At 34.9% G+C, this 14,970-nt stretch overlaps 1 protein-coding gene across 1 annotated transcript in view; it reads left to right on the top strand.

Annotated features, from left to right (window-relative positions):
* The window catches only part of LOC148943040 (uncharacterized), a 187,234-nt gene that overhangs the window by 166,726 nt on the left and 5,538 nt on the right, over window positions 1-14,970 (top strand). Inside the window, exon 4 of the mRNA XM_089102541.1 lies at window positions 11,214-11,392. Within this exon, the coding sequence (XP_088958667.1) occupies window positions 11,214-11,392 (179 nt within the window). The remainder of the gene's footprint in view (window positions 1-11,213; window positions 11,393-14,970) is intronic.

The following is a 14,970-nucleotide window of genomic DNA, read 5'->3' as shown; positions in this document are numbered from 1 at the left end:
GCGCTGCCTATGATAATTTTTATTGGTAATCAGAAGTTCTACTGGCCTTTTTAACAGTCAAAAATGATTGGAGGTCAACCAGACACACCCCCCGTACACCAATCATAATTTTTGAGATAGCCGTTTTGTTCAGTGTGGTTAAAAGGTCCAGAAATTATATCTTTGAGGATACCCCCCACCCCATATAGCCCTCAGGACAAGGGTTGTAAGTTACGCCCTGGGGGTATATAAGATTTTTACAGAAATGGTGGTCGTACAAACTTGAAAGAGGGCTCATTGGATTGGTAAGCAGAAGTTATAGTGCTCTTTTTAAGAGTCAAAGTGATCAGAAGGTAACCCCCCCCCCCCGCCCACACACAAACACGTCGTATTTTCTTGAAACATATCTGATAGAATTTTTAAGATGGCCATCTGTTGTCGTTGAAACTTCGAAAAGGGCTCAGTCGGTTGGTAATTGAAAGGGCTAGTGCCCTCTTTAATAGTCAAAAGTGATTGGAGGGCAATTATCGCCCCCACCCCACGCCCATCTTTTCCACAAACGCTTCCAGTCAAAATTTCGAGAAGCTATTTTGCTTGACGTAGTTTAAAAGACCGGAAATTATGTCTTTGAGGATGAGATTCCCCTCACAGTCCTCAGGGCAAGGGTTGTAAGGTTTGCCCCGGCATTTAAGGTTTTTATGGAAACAATGATCGTATAAACTTATGAGGGGGCTCATTTGATTGGAAATCGGAAGTTAAACAACCCTTTTTAAGAGACAAATTTATCGGAGGGCAGCTATACCCCCCCCCCCAAGTCATATTTTCCACAATTGCATCCGATAGAAATTTTAAGATAGTCATTTTTTCAAAAATAGTCCATAGATCTCATAACACGGCCTTTGGGGTTGACACAACCACCCAGGGTACAGGGGGCAAGGTTTTAAGCTATGCCCCGGGTGGTGTAAGGTTTTTACGAAGAGGTGGTCTTGTGAACTTTAGAGAAGGCTCATATGATTGGAAATGCATAGTTCTAATTCCATTTTAAGAGTCAAGCGTGATGGTGAGAAAATAGCCCCCTCCCTGATATCCTCTTTCCCCCAAACATATTCGATCGAAATGGTTAGAGAATATAACAATGTCTTCAGTAATCAAAGAGAATATAACAATGTCTTCAATAATAAATTATAAGAAATATTTAGGCGGACGTTGAACTAAATCAAAACAAACTATGAGAATAAGGACTTTCAAAAAGGTGACAAAGCGATATCTCTAGAACAACTTACAGTATTAAGTTAGATCTTTAAGAGTAAGTTGTGGGGGATTTTGAACTGGCCAGAAGGCATTGTGTGTATGCTTTTAGTACTAAAGCTATAGTTACTGTAACTAGTGACGCTAAGAGTATTATGTTAAAACTTCCAGGAAGTGTTTAGGGGGTGTTCCAATTATACAAAAAAACTCTTGCATGTAGGTTTTCAACAAAAATGAATGTAAGCAATATCATAGGCAGCACCACTCTATATTAGCTAGAAATATCATTGAAACATTTAAATAAACTAGTTTGAATCAAAATTAAAAGTTCTAGGGTACTTTCTAAGAGTAAAAAGAGATTGGAGGGCAATCAGCCCGTCTCTCAAGCCAATTTATTTCCCAAACACATCTAGTACAAATTTTGAGACAACTTTTTTGTTCAGCATCGTAGAATGGTCCAGCAACTATGCCTTTAGGGTCATTGGGCATTTCAAACCCAATGGACCAAATCCAGTGGACCAATTATGCAATTGGTCCATTATGCTATATATCTATATGCTACTTTAAAAATAATTCAAAAGGCATTGTGTTTGCCGTTGCCAATAAGACACTTCAGCAATACATCGAGAACGACTGGGGGTATTAAGTTGAAGCTTTCGGGGCTACTGCTGTTACTAATTCTGTTCTTACATTTTAAATTATATACTTATATTGTAAGTGTATTTAGGTTGCCAAAGAGCATAGATAGAGTCTTTTGAGAATGATATTAAGTTTTATTTTTTCAGGTCAACTTGAGGAGGTATAAAATAAAATTCAAAAATAATATTTGTGTCAGGATTAAAAATTGTTGAAAAGGTTTCTTCCAAACATACAAATAGCAAGCCAAACTATGGATTTTAATAGAATTAAATAAAAAAACAAGTTTTGATTAACTGAAAGTAAGGAGCAACATTAAAACTTAAAACGAACAGAAATTATTCCGTATATAAAAGGGGCTGCACCCTCCTCAATACCTCGCTCTTTACGCCAATTTTTTTTATGGTTTTAAAAAATAAAGTTGTGTGACAGATTCAAACTTTAGCGTAAAGAGCGAGGTATTGAGGAGGAGACAGCCCCTTTCATATACGGCATAATTTTATATACGGAAACAATAATAAAGGGGCTGTTCCCTCCTCAGCGCCTCACTCTTAACGCTAAAGTTTTTTTTTGTTAAAAAAAATAGAGTTGTGAAAAAGTCAAACTTTAGCGTAAAGAGCGAGGTGCTGAGGAGGGGACAGTCCCTTTCATATACGAAATAATTTCTGTTTGTTTTAAGTTTTAATGTCACTCCTTACTTTCAGTTAAAAAAAACTTGTAATTTTTATTTAATTTTTGAACCTTTTTGAGTTAATGCAGGTTTTGATTTTGGCTCACCGTTCATGAATAATTAAAACAAAATTTGCATATAAATTTTACTTTTATTTGACTTTACTTTTGCCCATTTTTGGCTTAATAGAGCTCTTTAGTTTTCTTTGAAACTTATTTTGTGGAAAAAGTTTTTTTTAATTAATGAAAATATATAACACCGTCATTTAGCCAGGGGGCTGCCCCTCCCTTGCCCCCCCTTATGGGTGCCCATGATGTAATCTAAGGAAAAATCCGCAGAAATACCCTAATCCACCCATGGGAAGGACCCCTATAGCCATATATCCTTTTGACAGTTTCTTATGACTTGTAGTGTACCACTGGTGGCTTACCCAAATCTAACAAGGGTCACACTTGCATCCTTTCAGTAATTGACCATTTTTCAGGTTTCACTTCTCCAAAGGCGTTAAAAATTCAAGCTACCTCTGCCATAAGTAAGGCCTTGGCAAAATTATTTCTAAGCTTCAGAATACCAAATAAAGTACTAAGTGACTACGGGAGCAACTTTGTTTCAAAAGTGACTAAAGATTTACTCAGCTTTCTCCGCATAACCAAGTTAGTAACAATTCCTGACCACCACCAAGCCAATGGAAAAATTTAAAATAGACAAAAATTATTTTCAAATATTCTAGGAATTTATACTAAGGATAATAGAAGAGATTGGCGTGAAATTTTAGCATATCCAACAAATGTAATTAACACGGAATTTTAGGAAGTTATAAGGGATAACCCTTACTACATACTTTTTGGTCTTGATTTCCGAATACCCTATGACGAAATTATTGAATTAAGACAGTGTTACAACGATTTCAAGGATTACAAAAAAAAAAATTTATGAATAAATGAGGGAAACTTACAAAACTGTAAGGCAAGAGATAGAAAAGTCCAAAATGAAACAGGAAGTTAAAAACATACCAAACGTTAAGAGAGAAGTAAATTTTTAATTTAGAAATTTTTTTTTACTTTAAAAATGAAGTAACAGCCGACGGTAAGAAGCTCTTCGATCGGTATTCACGACCGTACAGAATAGTAAAGAAATACGACAGTAGTAAAACATATAAACCGCCAACCCCAACACTGGAAAAAGTTACAAGGCCCATCTTAGTCGTATGAAAAGGGCAAAGTTTCTGAAAGCATGGGCACCTCAGTCCACAACTTCTGATTCCACAGACGATTAGAAATCACCACCAAAATCAAGATTAGAGGAATTAAAACCCTTTAATATCAAACAGGGATATTTCAAAAATGATATTGAAGAAGAAGACTTCAATGAATTCCTAACTATGAAAGACCCCAATTGTACCATAAATAAAAAAAAAGCGATTCCTCTTCAGAAGAAAGTTCGGAAAAACAAGATTATACACTTTCCCCCAAATCCCAGTTTTCCACAATTAGAATCTCAACCCCCTATCCTCCCAAACAAATCCCAGACGAAGTGGTGTCACCCATAATGCCTACAGAAAGACCTATGTCATTATTTGATGAGCTAAACAAAGCGGTCGACACTCCAAAGGGTGGCAATACACCCCAACGATCCACAAAAGAAGACTGCGTAAAGCAATGGATATAATAATTTTATAAGGCTCAATAGTCTTTCACCGAACATGGTATTGAAAAAATATGGCAAAGAATTATTGTAAGCAATTATAGTAAACAAATTATAGTAAACAATTTAAATTCCTTAAACAATTCAAGGAAGCTCTGTTTTCAGTAAAGCACAAGTTTTTCAGAGTTTGATAAATATAGAGAAATATTGTGAGTCAGTTTACTTTGGCTAGCTCTGCATATTCGTGTTGCATAAACCGTGAAGCTGTAATTCTTGTCCGTTTCAAGTTTCACGTCTTATAGGAACGACATAACATCAGCAAGTGCCATTTTTATGCCATATGGCGCTCTATGTTGGTGTTAAAAAAATAAAAGGGCAACGTAAAAAGGCGCGTAGGTGTTCTCAAGGGCTCTTAAATCAGCCATTAAACCCAGCCAAAAATTGATTCTTCTTGTTTTTAAAGATGTGGGGAGGCTCAAAGCTTACAGTGAAAGAGTTTCGGCTATGGTGATTCCAATGGATCACTTTTCATATCGATGAACAACCATATTTTATGGGTTTCAGTCTCTATTTCAGAATTCCTAAAAATAATTTTTCTCAACTAACTTTTTCTATTAACATGAACCTATATAACAATTAAATGAAATATTTGTAATATGAATGAATTTTTGGATGTTTTGAGAGCTCAGGTTACAAAAGTAGAAATGAAAATTAATGGTAAGAAGACGGAGTAACTTATACTAGAAATAAATGAAGGTGAAGAGGTGATATTGAGTACCAAAAATATCGACTTAGTGAATAACTTCCCTTACCTGGATAGTGTTATTAGTAAAGGCATTGGACATAGTGAAGACGTGAGAAATAGAAAAGCCAAGGCCTCGGTTGTTTTTTTTTTGTTTTTTCTTTAAGTTGAAAAACGTTTGAAAGAATAGGAAGGTAAGTTTGTAAACCTAGATTACAAAAATGGAAGTTAAGTTAATGTTATTAAGTTAATGGAAATTAAGTTAATGTTATTGTAATGTTGTTAAGTAACGTAGTAATGGAAGTTAAGTTAACGATTGATGTTGTTCTGAAAAGAGGGTGCTTTGACAGGCAGAGGAAGATTTGTTAAATGTTTACAAGAGGCATAGTAGTAGGAAAATGAGGTTCAAACCCACTTTCTAGGGATATAATAAAAATAGGTAGGAGAGGGTTGGACACGTTTTACTGATGAGGCATGACAGATTGCCAAAGATTGTGCTTCCTAAATATCCATCTGGGGCCAAACAAAAAACAGGTCGTCCCTGAATGTGTTGGGCCAAACGAGACGCTGGGCCATCGGCTTGTGTTAAGGCCATCTGCAATATTTTGGGGCCATCTGGGGCCAAACGAAGCTGGGTATCTGCTTGCTTTGGGGCCATCTGCAATATTTTGGGGCCATCTGGGGCCAAACGAAAAGAAGGTCGTCCTTCTTTTGGGAAGGACACGTCAACACGTCATGTGTTGGGAAGAGGTGATAACTAAGGATTGGAGGAAAACTGGAACTTCATGATAGGGGGTAAAGAGTGAAGCATTGAATAGATTGCAGTGAAGGAGAAAAATGTACTGTGTTGGTCTGCCGTAGTTATTTATTAGTAGCAGTAGTAGTGGTTTAGGTACTTGCTAATTAAGTGAAACACTGTCGAGAAATTTTCTGAATGTAAGATTTGACAAAACCGGTTTCATAGCGACAAAGACAAATGACGTGTGACAGAACGCATTGGATCTGTATAATTTGGGTTATATGTTTGCATATTAGAGGGGAGGGGTAAAATTGGGTTAGGGGTACTGTTAAAATACTTTATCCCCATCCCCCCCCTAGTGTGAAAATATATAGCTCAAATTATATTATTACACAAACTAAAGGTTATATGAAGGTTAAATTTCATTAGGATTAAGCTAACTTCACTTCTTGGGTGTGTTTCGCCTAATTAACAAGTACCGTAGTTTATACTAGCTATCATCCCTGAATTCCACTTAAATTAAGAAGTTTTAGACTGGTCATTTTTTTTTCAAAGTCTATTTTTAGACTTTCAATAGCTATGGGCTGTTGTTCGCTCTTTGCTAGGTTGCAGCTGTTGCTATAACCCTGATTTGATTATTCATTTCGAGTTTTATTTAAGCATTGATAGTTACATCTGTTCCTTTTAGTTTTCAATTATTGTATGTCATTGTTTCTGCTCCCCTTGCCTTTTAACATCTCTCTTAACTTTTTTTGAAAAAAAATTGTCTGCTAAGTTTTTTTTTAATTAATTTTAGTTCAGTTTTCACTTGATGTAGTTTTTTCATTGTCTGATACTAATAATATTTCCATTTCTTTCAGCTCTTCTATTTCAGAATTAAAATTTTGGATTGTAATGTAAATTCGGACAAAATTTGGATATTCCATCTGCTATCGTGCTATAGATTTTTAATATTAGTTTTTACTATATAATTTCAAATGAATGGGAAGGGGATTACCATTCATATGGGCTAATAACCAATTTATTTTACGGACTTCTATTGGGCTGAATGTAGCATCTTAGCTTTTGATTAAAATAATTTTTAAAAATAAAATAATTTGAATATTTAAATCAATGCATGCTAAGGTCACTTCTTAAAAAAAATTAAAAAAAAAAATCAATATAACGAGGTTTGCTTCAATAAAATTGTGTCTCAATTGAAGTTCTCTTTGTCTGGAAATTTTAATTGAGGTGTCTAAATTTTTTATTGAGGTGTCTGAGGTGTCAGACACCATGAGGTGTCTGAGGTGTCAGACACCATGAGGTGTCTGAGGTGTCTCATGACCAGAAATTTTAAAGCAGATCGGGCTAAAAAAAAAACAATTTTTTCGTTTTAAATATCAGTTTAACTCTTTTTTTCTTCCAAAATAATTATCCTTGTTATCGTTCCGTAGGTCCAGTCTGCACACACTATAGTCTGTAGGTTAGTTTTTGTTCCTTTTTAATCCTCTGTTGAAGAGGGATCTTTTCCTGGGATAATAATTTTGTGAAATAGGCCCATCTGGTACCAAGAACCTACGACTGTAAGTTTCAAATTAACGAGGTGAGAAATTTTTGCTCCGTTCCCGGGCCCAATCCGGCCTGCCTCGCACAACAAAATGTTTGATACTTTTTACCCAAAGAGCAATCCCTGAAACTTGGAAGCCCAATATCAAGAGAACCCTTATTTTACAATTTAAAACTTGTGTGTAAAAAAAAATTGCAATTTAAAAACTGTATACAAATACGGTTCTTACCTCAGGGGCTGTGGGAGTCGTGCCATCTCTGAGACATGTCTATTGGCCTTCTGACTATTTCAAACAAGCAGTTGTCTAAAATTTTGACCAAATGTCCTTGGGGGGTTACGAAGGGACCGGGTAGAAAAAACGGGTACGGGAGGAGAGATGGTGCCTCATAACCGTTTTGACTCTTAAAAAGAGCCCCAAAATTTTTGGTTCCCAATTGACTAAACCCTTTTCGAATTTTCTATAACCCTTCAATACAAAGGGACCGGGGAAAAGCAAATGTTAAATAAAAATAAAACCATTGCAGGCTTTGGAACTTTACTTAGGTAACTCTGTATTGCTGCCTCTGATTGAGAAGGATCTTCGGAATTTGACTATTTGGGTTAGTTGAATATATTTTACAAAATTAGAAAATTAATTGATTATTGCATTTAGATTTTTCTCTGAGGCATCTATCGGAAAATTTTAAATCCAATTTAAATGCTCCTAGTAAGATCCGCTTATTTATTATTATTTTTTTTTTAATTTCAAAATAAACGCCTTATATCAAGTTTTAAAGCTGCTTCTCCTAAATTAAACAAGGGACACAGAATATTGCCAAAACCCTTCGGGGAAAAACGAGCCTTGAGGCTCCAAATTTAATTTGGTGTTTGGTTATAGGGAGATTTACCAATAGAATTTTTTGTGTTAGCAATATTCCTTGGAACAGTTTCTTTTAATTGAATATTGAAAGTTACGAAAGAGAATAGTTGCTAAGAAAGTGGGAAATATAATATTTATTTAATTTTGAAAAAGATCAACATACTCAATTGAAATATTCCATAATAATTCCAAATATTTTGGAAAGAGATGTTTTCCTATTAAGAGAACGGTAAATAAGGAAAAGAAAGTAAATAGAATAATATAGCCTTAAATATGTAATGAACAAGCTTAGAAATCTTTTGATATAAACTATGGTGAATATTAGAAACCATTTTAGAAGTATGTAGGGTTTATACTAAGCTTTGGTTTAGGGCAAGAAGGGGGAGGGGGAGTGTTATCAAAACCGTGTTGTCACTCTTAAGCGACACTAGATCTTGAACTTTGTATTGGAATAATCCTTCCTCTGACTTCTAACAAATAGGCTTTCTATACAAATATGCTTTCTAACAAATATTCTTTCTAACAAATATGCTTTCTATTACATACAGATTAAAAAAAAAACGGAATGAGGACGCCAGAAAATCTTTGGGACTAAGCCCCCCTTGGATCCGTCCCGGCTCAGATAGAAAATTCACCATGGTGAGTCAGTTCTACCAGGAGCCAACTAAGATTTATATCGAAATACTTCTTTTCTGCCACTTTTTCAGGAACAGTTATCATTCCTGGCGCTTTGTTATACGAATATTAAACTTGGCGATGAAAAATAGGGTTGAAGGAGGGATTTATCCCTAAAATTTAAGAGAGCCTTGGGGATCAAACAGTTAGTAGTTGAAACTGTAAATAAAGAGTGGTCCTTGAAATCAAAATATAAAAACGAAGTGGAAAACGATATGTAAAACATATTAATTCCAAAGTGCTCATCAAAAGATTTATTCAACTGAAAATTTACATAATTAAGAAAAGGGATTGAACTCTCCCCAAAATGAGCGCTGTCAGAATGAAAATTGTAAAATAAAATTAAGCATGTATGGTAACCCTAAACCACAATCTCAAAAATATGATTTTTTTTTATATTTATTTCCAGACAAGGATGGTCACACATGCATGCTTGCTTTTTCCCCGGGAATGATAAGATCAAACTAATGTTGGTTGATTATTAAAAGAAGGTTTAACTGAACAAACATTTAAAAACCTAGCGCTCTTTGTAAGTTATAAAAGCGATTATGGCAAACGGACAAACGGTCGAATTCTTACACTTTGGTCCCCAAAACAACAATTTTAGAAGGAAAAAGGCCAAAGTTTTATCACGTAGAATTTCTAGGAATTATTGAATGGGTGTTTATATAGCCTCTTAGTCTCAGAGGACATACTGGCTTGCAGTATACGATTTGTACTAAATAAAAAATGAACTTTAATCTCCTAATGTCACCATAGTTTTAAGTCCTTGTGCGGAGTTTATGATTCCCCCACTCCTCCAAAAAGGCACTTTTTGTGTCTTAGTTAAGAAACGGCCAAAGACTCTTTTCTTATCCTGCGTAGAAGTAGGGGTAGCCCCAAAAAGGTTATAGAGTACCTTGTAGCACTTATCCCACTCAAGTTTTGTAAACAGGATTCTCAGCCCCTTTGTAACAAGCCCATTTGTAACAAACTTCAAATTTGTTGATATATATTTTAGGAATTCATAATCTTGCGGGCATAGAAAAGCCCATCCATCTTCTTGAACGTTGTCCTCTAATTAAGAGTCAAACAACTGAAGATACTTGGGGCACGTTTACTCCGTTTGACAAACAATAGCTTTGGAGCAAATCAGGAAATAAATCAAGATTTGAAAGAAGTCCTTTACAGAAAAAGAAGAAGGAAATTCCACTTTGACTAGACAAACAATAGGATAAACGAAACTGGGTCACTTTGTTTTCTTTAGTTCAGGGAATACAATCGTTTTCTGAAAGTTTATTTTCCTTTCTTCCTGCTGGTTGTTAATGCGCTAAACTTGGAATTTATCCCACGGCAGATCACAAATATTATTTTGGCAAACTCGTTAGAAGGAAATAATTTTTCGTAATTAGCTCCAAACGTTATATAGTGCCTAATTTCAGAATGAGTGGTGGCGAAGGTACAGAAACTAGGGGAGGGGGGAAATATTCCCAAGCGTGAAAAAATTGTCTTCTATCAAATTGTTTTGTGCTCTCAGACGTTTTGAAAATTTGGGTTGTTGAGTTAACATAGTCCTTTCTACGTTAATCTAAACGAAACTAAACTGCGTTAACTTTCTACGTAAGCGTTGTCTCTTTATGATGGTCTTTCAAGAAACTGGGACCAGAGGTTTAGCAAAGACTTTCTAACCAGTGAACCATCGGACATATTTGCAGGGGGATCAACTTTTGTCCTAAGCCTAGAATTTGCAAACCATGATATTTTTTCGATTGTTCCCCTAATTTCTTATATTTTTTTATACAATTAGCTAGGAGAAATCACTTCCCCAACAAGTGTTATCGATAACTTAAAGAAATGGGTAGAGACAAATGGATGACACTTTCGGGAATCACCCCAAATATTAAATTTCAGCTCAAAATATTTCAGTTGCTTGGATCTACCTAAACTACTTACCTCGAAATGTTAAAGGAAGTTTGTATGGAAACGATTATTTACTCGACTTTGCGATGATTCTTTAGGAAAGTCTGCTCAAACACAAGAGACGTTGAATTTGAATAAAGATTACTTCTAAATAACTTTGTGATTCTAGTGTAAAGAGGGAAGGTCAGGGAAAAGATAACCCTCTCGTGTAATTTCTGTCCTTTTTAAGCTTTAATGTTGCTCTTTACTTTCAGTTGAAAACTTGTTCTCTTATATTCAATTTCTCTAAAGAAAGACAACCGCTCCCACATCCTGAAATCATTAATTTATGAGGAAATTCTTTCCAACTTGTCATTTAATTAAAGTGAAAAGCTTCTTTTTTCATTTTAGCATTTTTTTAGGTTTTTATTTTACCTAAAATTTATTGTTTCGTTTTTCTTTCCTCTGAGGAGTCTTTCAAAGAAGTTTTGAGACTTGTAGTAATTTTACAAGAAAATACACAGTATGATGAAATATAGAAAAAGTAAAGACGTGGTCGACTAGTCTCAAACTCTTTTATTTTATTTTATTTTCCAGGTTATAAAAATGCTGATACTTGTCATTGCGTTATTTCTACTCTGCTGGGGTCCACGACTGATATTCAATGTTATTGTCAAATCAGGACTTGAAGCATATACAAAAACAGTATACTATGTTCGTGTAACAGTATACTTATTACCATTTATTCACTCGTGTTTAAATCCTGTTATATACACGTAAGTAACTCTTTTTTTTAATTCTTGGTTGCGATCTTAGTTATACTAATAGAGGGGGAGGGGATATAAAGAGTAAGAAAACTACCAATGCAATTCAGTTTTATTAATAATAGATTCAATAAGCGTATAAGCATATAAGCAATAAGCATACAAAAAAAATAAAATTTTTAAGTAAACACTTTAAATTACTGAACCCTTTTCCTCTAGGCCATAGCCTGTTGAGGTAACATAAATTGTTGCAATTTACATGAGCATTCAAATCCATCCACTTCACACTACTAAAAAATGAGACCCAGCTACCAAAATCAACCAAATCAATAAAAGGAAACGAACCAAAATAATTCCCATTAACCTAATATTCTTTCTTTTTATTCTTCATCTTTTTGAATATACTTTAATTCTAAGCTAGGCATATTGTGGTATCAAAAAGGGTAGCGGAGAATTGAAAACCCCTACAAAGAGTGCGGTCTGAGGTTTAGACCCAAAAATTCGAATTTAAATCATTTAAAGATTTTATTAATCTATTGGGATGGGGTCCATTGAATCAACTTAAAATATATAAGAAAATCACATTACTATATATAAGAATTCCACCGCTTCTATTCACCAAATAAAGTTCATATTCAAAATTGATTCTGATAATGGAGTCAGATTTTATGAGAAATATCTTTTAATACGACCTTCAAACATCAATTTATGGAGATTTTCCGCAATAAATCTATGAGATCTTAGTAAATTTAAATCTCGAGATAAATAAAGACAATAAATAATCATAAAATCCATATATATATGGAAATGCTTCTTTTTGGTCTACTCGGAAACCCAAAGTTCAACAGTGTCATTTTAAGTTCAAAAATAGGATCAGGAAGCCAAATCACAGGAGTAAGACTGATTCCGAAAGTCCTCAGACCGGCAGTTCTCTGAGTTCATGATTTTTAACTTTATTTTTTGACTTAATCCAAGCTTAAATCCTGTAAGTGAAAACCAAGAACGCAACGATTATTGATTCCTGTGATTACAAAGGTGTGTACAAAACGCTCTTCTGTGCATCTGCTTGCTTCTACATTAATGTGGTATCGTTTACACGATATTTTGATAGAGAAATTACGAGAGATATTACCGTGATAAGTACACGATTGGAGCCGTTTTTTGTCCTATTTTGTAGGTACTGAAATTGTTTGCAGTACTCACTGACTATAAAAGCCCAATTTAATAGGTTCTAAAGAAGGTTTCAAAGTATTTGCATCAATCAATTAAAATTTAAGGGAAGGGGGTGTATTTTTTAAAACTAACTGGGCAAATTTGCTACTTTTTCTGTTTCCTCAATGAAAATACCAGAATTAAAATGTTTAATTAATTATCCATTACTAGGATTTCAATTAATTATGCTATAATTGCTATTTTTATACATTTCTATTTTTTATCAGAATTTTAGCGTAAGCAATCTTAAAATAAACACGCCTTCAGCACCCTATGATATATTATTGTCTTGCAACTGGGTCACTTATGCCCTAGATCAAGCGCTGCTGCATTTAGCTTACCTACTATTACCTTAGAAAGCTACCTTTCACCCTGAAAGGCTTTGATAAAATCGAGGAGACGTGCACGGTGGGCAGCCACCCGGGAGTGCATCAAACAAAGAACAACAACCTTGGAGAGCCTTAAATAAGCTTTTGTCATTTTGCGGAGAGTGGAAACTTAAAAATTTTCAAAGGCAGCGTTCTAGAAGGAAATTATCATTAATTAATTCTTATCGTTTCACCCTAAAATTGCTCAATCCTGTAAATTCAACACTTATGTGCTCATAATCATGGTTGCGGCTATAACCGCAAATAAGCAAAGAGCGAGACAAAGCCCATAGTAACCGAAAGTTTGAAAATTGCCAAAACTCGTTTGGTGATGAAAAATTGCCATTTAAGGCTGATTCAGGAATGGTAACTATTAATTTAGTTATTCGTAATAATAAAAGTTTATTGGAAAAACAAATTTGCGGGAAATTAAAAAAAGAGCACGAGAATGATCAAGAGCCTCAAATCCCTCTAAAATGGCATCAGAGATTAAAGTCTCCTAGTCAGGAAAACGTGGAAAACTTATTTGCATGGGTAGCACTGAAGTGACTCCTTTTCACGCCACTAGTAAGGCCCATAAAGTAAGGCACTTATTTGCATGGGTAGCACTGACGTATCTCCGATTTTTCTACGCCACTAGTAAGGCACATGAACATCATAGATAGCAGTTCAAGAGCTCCTTTGGAAGCTAATGTTCATATCTACGTTTTTTTTTTATTAATTTGGCTTGATAAACGCCATAATAAAGTAGCATGCGGCTAACAAAAATGGTAGTTGCTGTTGCCGTTACTGGAGTGCAAAGGCTAATAAGCATGAAAAACGTACCATTTAAAACGACATTGTCAAAAACCTTTGACCAGAGATTTTTAATCCCCCTTTTGAATGCTCTCCACGCAGCCCCTTTATAAAGTAGAAGTTATAAAGCATATTTTGAAAAAAACTGCCTTAATAGTAATTTATATTTGATTCAGGAAAAAATTTGTTTAAAGACCTTGAAACCAGTTGCGTCCTAAAAATTTTTAGGGACCTGTTCAAAAAAAAAAAGGTCAACCCTTTTAAAGTTGATACTCGACTATGCGTGCATTAATAATTTTCACCATCCGTAGGTAATATATGGCACCAAAAATGAGACTTTTTGGGTTATTTAGAGATCGTGCCACAACAGAACGGTGTTCTCTGGCATTATGTGCTACAAAACATCAACATTTGCACAAATAGGTTAAAAATCCCGAGGATTATAATTTCCAGGACAACCGATGCACTAAAACACTAAAGGTATGTTTTAGCCAGAGCTCTACAGCTTGAAAAACAGCTATACAATATTTGTCTCAAGCCTCACAATATGGGATGAATCCCGCACTAAGTTCCGCGTTGATTCATAGATCATCTGTAGAGATGATGAGATGAATTCTGCAGTGATTCCAAAGTTTTGTGATCAATCATCAGCAGATAACGACACGTTAAAGCAGCAAAATAGACAGTGTCACAGGAAAATGGCATATTCTGCCAATATGTGCCACAAAACATAAATGTTTGGCCAAAAAGGGACACAATGCCGGAGAAGCAAATTATCAGATAACCCATTGATTTTTCATGTTCTAAAATCTTGCAACTGAAGATTTAGACCTCCATCTACCTCTTGAAAAAAAAAAGGATTTTTGACATGGTTAGCATGCACCTCAGTGTGTATTTCTAATTATAGTTTGTGTCAGGGCTTGCTGCCTACAAGAAGGAAGCAGAGAGATGTTTAGTGGCTCGTTTAGAACCTACTACTTCTCTCTATTTACCTCTTATTAATTCCTCATAATAATTCCATCGTAAAGTGCAATATGAAACTAAAATTGGCATTTTTTTGGTGCCGTTTCTGGAGTGAAAAGGCTTAAAAGCATAACAAGAGTACCATTATAATCTTCATGGTCAAGAAACCTCACCCAGAGATTTAAAATACCCCCTAATGATATTCTCCTCCCAGCCCTTTTAATAAGTCAAAGATTAAAAACTCTTTCGAAA

Source organism: Artemia sp. Qi Xiang Cuo, chromosome 16, assembly GCF_049724085.1.
Source record: "Artemia sp. Qi Xiang Cuo chromosome 16, ASM4972408v1, whole genome shotgun sequence".
Lineage (NCBI taxonomy): Eukaryota > Metazoa > Arthropoda > Branchiopoda > Anostraca > Artemiidae > Artemia > Artemia sp. Qi Xiang Cuo.
The sequence above is the reverse complement of the archived record's forward strand: the minus strand, read 5'-3'. Positions and strand labels throughout refer to the sequence as shown.